Here is a 12,345-nt window from a genome sequence, read left to right on the forward strand (position 1 = left end):
ATCAGCAAATAGCATGCACCATGGCACCTCCCCTTGAATATTGTGCGTTATGGCATCCATCACCAGGGAAAATAGGAAAGGGCTGAACACCGACCCTTGGCGCAACCCTGTAACAACCGAAAAATGCTCGGAGTTGCCTCCTACTGTTCTAACTCGAGTCTTAGCTCCATCATACATGTCTTTAATCACCCTAATGTATGCAACCGGGACCCCTTTAGCCTCTAAGCAGCTACATAAGACCTTCCTAGGTACCCTGTCGTATGCTTTCTCTAGATCGATAAACACCATGTGAAGATCCTTCTTCTTATCCATGTATTGTTCCACCATCCTCCTAATAAGGTGGATAGCTTCTGTGGTAGATCGCCCCGGCATGAACCTGAACTGGTTGTCTGAAATAGACACCGTCCTTCGCACTCTCATTTCAACCACTCTCTCCCAGACTTTCATTGTATGACTCAGTAATTTGATACCCCTATAGTTGTTACAGCTCTGGATATCACCTTTGTTCTTATACAACGGAACCATTGTACTCCACCTCCACTCTTCAGGTATCCTATTAGTCTTGAATATAATATTAAACAACCCAGTAAGCCATTCCAAGCCTGCTCTACCCACACCTCTCCAAAGTTCAACCAGAATTTCGTCTGGCCCAGTAGCTTTGCCCCTCCTCATCTTACGCATTGCCTCCATGACCTCATCGACCTCAATGTCCCTACAATAACTTAATTCATGGGGGCTGTCCGTATTCCTCAATTCACCTAGTGTAATATCCTGATCCCCTTCTTCATTTAGAAGTCTATGAAAGTAAGACTGCCATCTCCTTTTAATCTGGTCCTCCCCCGTCAAAACTTTGCTGTCATCATTTTTTATGCACCTCACTTGGTCCAGATCCCGAGCCGCCCTCTCTCTCACCTTAGCGAGTCGGAATAAATTCTTCTCCCCGCCTTTGTTCCCTAGTTCCTCATACAGACGAGCAAAAGCTGCTACCTTAGCCTCCGTTACTTCCATCTTCGCCTCCTTCCTAGCAACCATATATCTCTCTCTGTTCGCTGTCTTCTCCTCCTCGCCAGTCTAACCATACCAAAATTATCCAATTCTGATACCATTTGGTCCTTCAAATCGTCATTTTACATTTTTGAAAGGTTTCACAATTTTCTTCCCAAATTCTATCCCAAATCACGAATTAAATGATGAATTCAGTGATAGATTCATGTGTTCTAGCCAAATCTGAGTTAAAATCACTTACCCCGATGAATTTCTTGAAAAACCCTTGAAAAATCGCCAAAATCCGAGCTCTCTAGGTCAAAATATCAAATAAAACCCAAAACCTCATATTTATATAGAGTACCCTTCAGGTCAAACTCATGCGGACGCGTTCCACTTCATGCGTCCCGCGTCCCCCTCCATGCGTCTGCACTCTATGGTCACGCGGTCCGCGTCAGTGAAGTTCATAGAAGCTGCCAAACCCATTCATGCGGCCGCACAACAACCTTGTGCGGTCCACGCCAGTCTTCATGCGGCCGCATTCCAACTTTGTGCGGTCCGCGCCAGTCTTCATGCGGCCGCATTCCAACTTTGTGCGGTCTGCATCACCACGCGACCCCTACCGCGGCCACGCCCCTGCAGTCCTCTTGGACCTGCTACAACTGCTGCATTTTTCTATTATATTTTCCAACTCCAAACTTCCCGTTAGCCAACCGAGATCACCCCGAGGCCCCCCGGGACCTCAACCAAAAGCAGCAACGCATCCTAAAACATCCTCCAAACTCGTTCCAATCCTCAGAACACCTTAGACAACATCAAAACCAACAAATTACATCGAATTCCAAGCCTAAGAACTCCAAGAACTCTTGAATTATGCTTTCGATCAAAAAGTCTACCAAATTTCGTCCGGATGACCTAAAATTTTGCACACACATCCCAAATGACACAACGAAGCTACTGTAACTCTCGGAATTCCATTCCGACCCCTATATCAAAATCTCGCCTATCAACAGGAAATTGCCAAATGTCAATTTCGCTAATTCAAGCCTAAATCTTCTCTACAACTCCAAAACCCATTCCGATCGTGCTCCTAAGTCACAAATCACCTCCCGAAGCTAACCGAACCATCGGAACTCACATCCGAGCCTTCTAACACATAAGTCAACATCCGGTTGACTTTTTCCCACTTAAGCCTTCTTAGAAGAGACTAAGTGTCTCATTTCTTACCAAAACCACACCAACTGCAAACCAATCAACTCGATAACATAAAACACGGATAACGAAGCATAAATAAGCTGAAATGAGGGAAGACGGAGCAGTAACTCATGAGACGACTGGCTTGGTCGTCACATCCTCCCCAACTTAAACAAATGTCCATCCTCGAACGAGTCAAGAAACATACCTGAAGCCTCGAATAGGTGAGGATATCTACTCCGCATATCCTGCTCGGTATCCTAGGTAGCCTCCTCCACGGGCCGACCTCTCCACTGCACTTTCACTGAAGCTATATCCTTTGACCTCAACTTCCGAACCTGACGACCCAAAATAGCTACTGGCTCCACATCAAAGGTCAAATCATCATCCAACTGAACCGTGCTGAAGTCCAAAACATGAGACGGATCCCCAATATACTTCCGGAGCATAGTAACATGAAATACCGGATGCACGCTAGACAAGCTGGGTGGCAAAGCAAGCTCATAAGCCACCTCCCCAATCCTTCGAAGCACCTCGAACGGCCCAATAAATTGCGGACTCAACTTTCCTTTCTTCCCAAATCTCATAACACCCTTCACGGGCGAAACCTTCAGCAAAACCTTCTCACCAATCATGTAGGATACATCTCAAACCTTCCGGTCCGCATAGCTCTTCTGACGTGACTGAGCTGTACGAAGTCTTTCCTGAATCACATTCGCTTTCTCTAAGGCATCCTGAACCAAGTCTGTTCCCAACATCCTAGCCTCGCCAGGCCCGAACTAACCAACTGGAGATCTACACTGTCTCGCATACAAAGCCTCATATGGTGTCATCTGAATGCTGGACTGATAGCTGTTGTTGTAGGCAAACTCTGCAAGCGGCAGAAACTCATCCCAAGAACCTCTGAAATCAATAACACAGGTGCGCAACATGTCCTCCAGTATCTGAATAGTGCGCTCGGATTGTCCGTCCGTCTGAGGATGAAACGCTGTGCTCAACTCTACCTGAGTACCCAACTCTCCCTACACGGCTCTCCAAAACTGCGAAGTAAACTTAGTACCTCTGTATGAGATGATGGAAACCGGAACACCATGCAACCGAACAATCTCCCTGATATAAATCCCTGCCAACCGCTCTGAATAATAGGTAGTACACACAGGAATGAAGTGCGCAGACTTGGTCAGCCGATCCACAATCACCCAAATAGCATCAAGCTTCTTCAAAGTCCGAGGAAGTCCAACCACAAAGTCCATGGTGATCCTTTCCCACTTCCACTCGGGAATAACCATCTGTTGAAGCAAGCCACCCGGTCTTTGATGCTTATATTTTACCTGCTGACAATTGAGACACCGAGCTACAAATCCCACAATATCTTTCTTCATTCTTCTCCACCAATAGTGCTACCTCAAATCCGAATACATCTTCGCGGCACCCGAATGGATAGAATACCATGAGCTATAGGCTCTTCCAGAATCAACTCTCTAAGCCCATCCACATTGGGCACACAAATCCGGCCCTGCATCCTCAACACACCATCATCACCGATGGTCACATCTCTAGCATCACCATGCTGAACTCTATCCTTAAGGACAAACAAATGTGGATCATCATACTGGCGCTCTTTGATTCGATCATATAAGGAAGACCGAGAAACCATACAAGCCAACACCCGACTGGGCTCCGAAATGTCCAATCTCACAAACCGATTGGCCAAGGCCTGAACATCAACTGCAAGGGGTCTCTCCCCCACTGAAATATATGCCAAACTCCCCATACTCACTGCCTTTCAGCTCAAAGCATCGTCCACTACATTGGCCTTTCCCGTATGATATAGAATAGTGATATCATAATCCTTAAGCAACTCCAACCATCTCCGCTGCCTCAAATTAAGATCCTTTTGCTTAAACAAATGCTGAAGACTGCGATGATCAGTGAACACCTCACAAGATACGCCATACAAGTAATGCCTCCAAATCTTTAATGCATGAACTATGGTAGCCAACTCCAAATCATGAACGAGGTAGTTCTTCTCATGGGGCTTCAACTGACGAGAAGCATAAGCAATAACTCTACCCTCTTGCATCAACACACAACCAATATCGACTCTTGAAGCATCACAATACACAGTATATGAACCTGAAGCTGATGGCAAAAACCAACACTAGAGCTGTGGTCAAGGCTGTCTTGAGCTTCTGAAAGCTCTCCTCACACTCGTCCGACCATACAAATGGAGCACCCTTCTGGGTCAACTTGGTCAAGGGCGATGCAATGGATAAAAATCCCTGAACAAACCAACGATAATAGCCTGCTAACCCAAGAAAGCTACGAATCTCTGTGGCTGAGCACGGTCTGGGCCAACTCTGAACCGCCTCTATCTTCTTCGGATCAACCTATATACCCTCGCTGTACACCACATGCCCCAATAAAGCTACTGAACTGTGCCAAAACTCACACTTGGAGAATTTTGCATAAAGCTTCTCCTCCCTCAATTTATGCAACACAACTCTCAAATGCTCCGCGTTCTCCTCCTTACTACACGAGTACACCAGAATATCATCAATGAATACAATAATGAACGAATCCAGATAAGGCCGAAATACACTGTTTATCAAATGCATGAATGCTGCCGGGGCATTGGTTAGCCCGAAGGACATAACAAGAAACTCATAATGACCATATTTGGTCCTGAAAACAGTCTTAAGAATATCTGAATCCCTGATCTTCAACTGGTGATAACCCGAACGGAGATGAATCTTGGAGAACACCCTCGCTCCCTGAAGCTGATCAAAGAAATCATCAATGCGAGGCAAATGATACTTGTTCTTGATTGTTACTTTGTTAACTTGCCTATAATCAATGCACATTCTCATCGTCCCATCCTTCTTCTTCACAAACAAAACCGGTGCACCCCAAGGGGACACACTAGGCCGAATGAACCCCTTTTCAAGGAGTTCCTGAAGTTGTTCTTTCAATTCCTTCAACTCTGCTGGTGCCATACAATATGGAGGAATAGAAATGGGCTGAGTACCAGGCACCGAGTCAATACCAAAATCAATATCCCTGTCCGGTGGCATGCCCGACAGGTCTATAGGAAAAACATCGGGAAAATCCCTCACAACTGTGACAGAATCAATACTAGGAGTCTCGGCTCCAACATCCCTTACAAATGCTAGATATGAAAGGCAACCCTTCCAAACCATATGCTGGGCCTTCAATAAAGAGATCACTCTACTAGGGATATAATCAGTCATACCACGCCACTCGATCCGTGGTACACCCGGCATAGCCAAAGTGATTGTCTTAGCATGACAGTCTAGAATAGCACGACATGGAGATAGCCAATATATGCCCAAAATGACATCAAAATCCACCATGCTCAATAGCAATAGATCCACTCGGGTCTCCAGACCCCCAATAGTCACCACACATGACCGGTATACACGGTCTACAACAACAATATCGCCCACTAGGTTAGATACATGAACATGTAAAGCAAGAAACTTACGGGGCGTACCCAAATAATGAGCAAAGTATGATGACACATAAGAAAAGGTGGAACCGGGATTAAATAATACAAAGGCATCTCTATGGCAGACTGGAACAATACCTGTAATGACAGCATCTGAAGCAATGGCGTCGAGTCTGCCCGAGAGTGCATAGAAATGGGCCTGACCACCCCCTGATCAACCCCCCCTCTAGGGTGACCCCTGGCTGCTTGACCTCCACCCCTAGCTGGCTGGGCGGGTGGTGAAGTAACTGTAGCAGAAGTCGAGGGTTGATCCCTTTGCTGATACTGACCATCGCGAAGTCGAGGACACTGCCTCCTCATATGTCCAAACTCTCCGCACTCATAACAACTACCTGGTGCTGGAGATAGGGACTGAAGGGAACCCCTGGCACCAGAATGGCCAGAAGAAGGACCTGCCACGAAAGAACCCTAGACTGATGGGGCACGAGATGAACTCTGAGCTGGAAGGGCGCTGAGTGATGACTGGCCCTACTGCGACCCATGATAACCACGATCTGAGGATGCCCCACGATACTCTGGATGGGCCGACTGAGCGGCCCTAAAAGAACGACCTCTACCCTGCTGGAACTGGCCCCTCGAAGGAGCACCATTGAAACTGCCAGAGCCACGAGGCCTCTTGGCCTCCCTCTCCTCTCTATCCCGACGGTGAACCATATCAATCTCCCGAGCGATATCAGCCACCTCCTCGAATGTAGCACCCAATACCCTCTCTCTAGTCATTAAGATACGGAAATGGTAGTTAAGTCCATCCACAAATCTCCTGATCCTCTCCCGGTCGGTTGGAACCATCCAAATAGTATGACGAGCCAACTCAGAATACCTCGCCTCATACTATGACACAGTCATATATCCATGCTTTAGCCACTCAAACTGCCTACGCAGCTCCTCCCTGTGAGATTGCGGTACATACTTCTCCAAGAAGAGAGTGGAGAACTCCTGCCAAGTCAGGGGCGCTGCACCAACCGGCCTACACCTCTCATGCACCTCCCACCAAGTGAAGGCAGCCCCGGTAAACTGAAAGGTGGTAAATGCCACACCACTAGTCTCAAGAATCCCTGTTGTACGGAGCATCCGCTAACACTTATCAAGAAAATCCTGGGCATCCTCGCCCTCGGCACCACTGAATGACGGAGGCTGGAGTCTGCCAAACCTCTCAAGACGACGATGCTCATCGTCCGGCATGACTGGCACAACAAACTCCTGAGCTGGTGCAACCGGCTGAGCTGGAGGTACCCCTGGTGTCTGTAGTCCCTGCACTACCTGCTCAGGTGTACGAGCAGCGGGGGTCTGATTGCCTCCCCCAACCTGTGAAGTAGCTGTGGTGGCTGAAACTGCCTGAGCCAGGCCTGTGCAAACTGTCAATATCTGTGCCAAGGCCTCCTGTAGACCCGGGATCACGATGGGCACTGCTAGTTCCTGAACCGGTGCTGCTGCTGGAGCCTGATCCGGAGTTGGGGCAGTTGGTGGGTCAATAGGTGTTGCCCTTGCTACCCTGCCTCTACCACGGCCACTACCGCGCCCACGGCCTCTGGTGACCTCAGTGGGTAGCACTGGTGGTCGTCCGCCTCGTCCGGTAGTGCGAGTCCTCCCCATCTGCGAGAGAATAGAATAACGAAAGTTTAGTACTCGGACCAACAAGTTCGCACGATAAGAGTTTCAAGAAAATGAAGTTTTTCATAAAGGTTCTGCAGCCTCTCGAGCATAAATACAGACATCTCCGTACCGATCCGCGAGACTCTACTAAACCGGCTCATGACTCGCGAGACCAAGTAACCTAGGCTCTGATACCAACTTTTCACGACCCCAACCCCGGCCGTGATGGCGCCCAACACAATGCTAAGCAAGCCCGACCAACTAATATCTCACAATCTCTTTCTTTATAATTCAATATCAATTTTCGGGATTTAATACCAATTTAATATAAATAGAAGTATGAATTTAACAGATGAAATGTGCGGAAACAATAATCACGAAAAAATCTCTCTAAAACAGCCCACTGATCAGGTGTCACAAGTCTGAGCCTCTAATACAAGGTTTTAACAATCTAATACAGAATTATGTCTAAAATGCGGAATGCTAAGTGGAGATAGAAGGAGGAATCGGGTTTGCGAACGCCATGCAACTACCTTGATAACTCTGTGAAGACAGGACGGTAGGAAAGCTCGCTTTATGCCTCAGGAATACCTGTACCTACACACATGGTGCAGGAAGTAATGTGAGTACTCCGACCCAGTGAGTAATAACAATAAATAATGGCTGACAGTATGAAATCACGTAAAGGCACAAAGCAGTTCTATATCAAAACAGTAAAATCATTTAAGCAACAGTGAATGAGGAAATCATGTGAAATTCTTTAAACCAGGTAAAACAGATATAATCAGTATGAATCAGCTCCTCAAGCCTTTTAGTTCATTTATTCGTTCTTATCCTCAGTTCTCAATTTCATATACTTCTCACGATAACCGAATCAAAACATATATATACCGCTGCGGCGTGCAGCCCGTTGCGTATATCGTTGTGGCGTACAGCCCGATCCATAATAATAATAGTCGACTGCGCTCACTGGGGGTGTGCAGACTCCGGAGGGGCTCCTTCAGCCCAAGCGCTATATAATTGCTACGGCGTGTAGCCCGATCCATATAAGTAGTTGTTGCGGCGTGCAACCCGATCCATAATATGTATAATATATATATATATCTATTGCGGCGCGCAGCCCAATCCATATCATATAAAATATCCTCACTATTGGGTCCTCGACCCCTCTCAGTCATTTAAAAATCACAGTCTCTCGGGCATAATGTACAGTCGGGATCTCAGCCCTCTATTTCTCTCTATTTATGATTAACATTTCGAAAATTCGGTTCATATCATTCTTAAACAATTGGAAACATGACTGAGGATATAAATTCTTTAACAAAGTAAGTGAGGAAAACCAGTCAAAAATCCCCTAAGGGTTCTACAGGTCGCCACAAGGCCCCAAGCATGGCAACAAGCTCAATTCACAATAATAAAGTATATGTCTCAATCAAAAATGTAGTAAAATATCATTCGGGATGGACCAAGTCACAATCCCCATAGCATTGAACCTCACGTTCGTCACACAGCGTGTATCTCAACTTAGCATAACACTATGTTGTGCAATTCCGGGGTTTCAAACCCTCAGAACATCATTTAAAATCATTACTCGCCTCAAACTGACCAAAACCCTAGCTCGCTATGCCCTTGCCTCTCAAATTGGCCTCCACGCGCATCGAATCTATCCAAAAATCAGAACGAATAGGTCACAATATGCTAAGGGAACATAGCCCAAGCGAAAACATTCGAAAACAATATAAAAAATCTTGAAATTTGCAAAACCCGAGCCCCGAGCCCTGTAGACGTGTGATTTTTGACCCTACCCGGGAATTTTCACATTTTTTAGCGTGAATATTTAAATTGGGTCTAATATAGCTAATGTTGACTATTTTTACTTTATTTCGTCACAAAAGGAAAATTACAATATATATATATATATAAAAAGAAAATTACAAAATATATATATATAAATTTTAGTTTATGCATTTCTCATAAACTTGAAAAATACAAAAATGGTACTTTATATTTTTTATCTTCATATAATTTCGAAAATTACAAAAAATAAATAGTTTCGTTAACGTTTTATAGTCATTTTAATCTTTAGAAAAAAAACAATACTTTATATTTTATCTTTATATAAAAAACGAAAATTACAAAAATAGTTTTATTAATGTTTTGTAGCTATTTTAATCTTGAAAAAATATTAAAAAATAGTTTTATTTTAAATGTCAGTCTTATTTTGGTAGTTATTTTACTTACATAGGATTAATTGAACAACGTCGTGTCCTTATTCTCGGGTCTAGGCAAAAGAATAATATTTGGGTTCAAACTACCCGTTTTTTGGGCCTAATTTTCGGACCTAGCCAACAACAATCCAAACCCACCACACATGGGGGACACGCATGGGGAACATGAACAGAACACAATGTGATGGGGCTCACATTTGGAGACATTTGTCTCTCACGCTTGTACACGTGAGACCCATCACATGCTTTTATATACACGGACAAGGCTAGAAGCTGAGGAGGAGGACAAAAAAAAAAGAAAATTTTGAAAACAAATTTGAAGAAGGCACTGTTCACCTTCTTCTTCTTCATCTTTTGAACTGAAGAAAACGAAAAAAAACGAAAAGGTTGGCCATTGCTTCTTCTTCTTTCATGTCCAAACGATACCAGTTTTCCGTCTCGTCGACCACTCCGTCGAGCAGCAGTTGCTGCAGCTGCTTCACGTCCTTCCCCCATCGTCTTCCCCACCTCTAAACCTCTCCGCAACCACCAGCAAACGACCCCATAACTGGCCGGAAAAAATCCAGTATCTCGCCTTCTTCCTCCATTGAAACCAGCTCCATCCAAACAGTCCCTGCGACCACCACCATTTCCGTCCAGTTCATCGTCAAAACCAACAGTTGATGAGTCATGAAAGCCATCCAAAATCAGCTGCGTTCCACCATTAACACCAAGAAGCAAAACTCATTTTTACTACCATTATAGGTCAAGAGTTCAGAGAGCTCAAAGTTTCAGCTCTTCAAAACAGTTTTCGAATTCAATTTCTGGCCAGGGAGAGGTCCGTTTGAGATCGTCGTTGCTTGTTTCCAATTTGAGATCTGTCCGGCATCTTTGGTTCAAGCATCAGTTGTTTTGAGTTTTGGGGTTGTAGTGTTTGCTCGATTTCTGTCCATGTACTATTGCTTTAACACAATAACAGGTACCGTTCTTTCCTTCTTCTTTTTTCACGTTGTTAATTTTGAAGCTCTATTTCGTCACGAATCTGGTATCTATTGTTCTCTTTTGGCAGAGTAATACATGTGCTTAAAATTGTATAATAGTAGATGTTCTTGAAGTTCTGCAGTAATGATAGTTCTTGAAATTTGTGTTAATTCTCAGCTTTGGTTGTTTCATTTAATTGGATTGATGGGGGCGTCATTTATCTTTTGAATAGGAATTAATTGAAATCTTGGTTTGGACAAAGTTTATGTATTGAATAAGGCATTTATTAAGCTTACTCATGTTTAATCTTCGGATATTGTAAAATTTATTGTCTTTATCAATGTAATTTAATCAAGTCGGTTAGTTCACATCGCTGGCATACTTTTAGGTGCATTTTCAATCTATTATTGTAATTGTGTACACGTTCGCATGATACGAGTACGATTTAAAAATGAATATCCGTAATTCACTTAGTTGAATGCCTTTCCTTTAATAAAATTGAGGTGTGTCGTGCCAAATAAAATCTCAAAATGCATGGCCCTCACTTAATTAGTATTTTAATCCTTAGAATTCGAGGCGTGTCATTTAGCAAATTCTATGGCCCTCGCAAAGTTGTAAACGCGCAATTGCTCTAGGCGCATTAGTTAAATAATTTACCTTCCTAAACTTGGGTGCACATTTATGCGACCCAAATACAAATCGCAATGAAGTCGAAATATGTCTCTAATCACGGGTACATTGATTGTGACATGGTTCGAGATGCATTTCCACGATGTTGCAAATTCTCTAAAAGAATAATGAATGAGACGAGCCTCGCTGAATAAAACTGCAAATTACGGGGCCCTCAACGTATAGTTATTTCAAATGCTTAGACTACGAGACAGGTCGCATAGCACACTTTGCGGTTTTTTTTCTCAAAACAACAATCGCTAGTCGCTCTAGGCGCGTCTTTATCAAATTATTTTCTTAAATATGGGTGTGCATTTATGTAACCCAAATCCAAATCTCAACGGAGTCGAAATGTGTCGATAACCACGGGTGCATTGATTGCGACGTGGTCTGAAATACGTTTTCACAATGTTGCAATTCTCCGTAAAATAATAACAATAAATAAAAAATAATGAAAGCAGTAAAAAGTTAAAATTTGCACATAAGTTCATATTTGTATAAAATCAGATAATCAAGCCGAATATGATAGTTGAGCGACCATGCTAGAACCACGGAACTCGGGAATGCCTAACACCTTCTCCCGGGTTAACAGAATTTCTTATCCGGATTTCTGGTACGCAGACTGTAATATGGAGTCATTCTCTTCCTCGATTCGGGATTAAATTGGTGACTTGGGACACCTTAAAATCTCCCAAGTGGTGACTCTGAAATAATTAAACAAATCCCGTTTCGATTGTCCTTTAATTGAAAAAACTCCTACACCCCTCGCGGGGGCAGAAAAAGGAGGTGTGACAGCTCTGGCGACTCCGCTGGGGATCATTGAGATGTAGAAGCATCCTCGACAGAGTTTCGACCAAGTTTCAAGAGGGTCAGACAACCCAGAGTGGGTCAGGAATAAAAGGAAAGTTCATACCCAGCAAAAAAATAATCCCCAGCAAGTTTTGAGGTAAGACATTTTCAAGTTTTGAGGATATGTCGGGTTCATTCGCCCTCAAATAGGATATGTCGTGTTCATCTGCCCTCAAATAGGATATGTCGGGTTCATCCACCCTTGAATAGGATATGTTGGGTTCATCCGCCCTCGAATAGGATATGTTGGGTTCATTCGCCCTCGAATAGGATATGTTGGGTTCATTCGCCCTCGAATAGGATATGTTGGGTTCATCCGCCCTCGAATAGGATATGTCG

At 44.1% G+C, this 12,345-nt stretch overlaps 1 protein-coding gene across 1 annotated transcript in view; it reads right to left on the reverse strand.

The window, feature by feature from the left end:
* Nucleotides 1-1,032, reverse strand: part of LOC138881912 (uncharacterized) — a 2,640-nt gene extending 1,608 nt beyond the window's left edge. The window contains exon 1 of the mRNA XM_070162214.1: nt 618-1,032. Coding sequence (XP_070018315.1) covers nt 618-1,032 — 415 coding nt within the window. The remainder of the gene's footprint in view (nt 1-617) is intronic.
* Between the last annotated feature and the right edge of the window lie 11,313 nt (nt 1,033-12,345).

The sequence above is a fragment of the Nicotiana sylvestris genome, chromosome 11 (genome assembly GCF_000393655.2).
Source record: "Nicotiana sylvestris chromosome 11, ASM39365v2, whole genome shotgun sequence".
Lineage (NCBI taxonomy): Eukaryota > Viridiplantae > Streptophyta > Magnoliopsida > Solanales > Solanaceae > Nicotiana > Nicotiana sylvestris.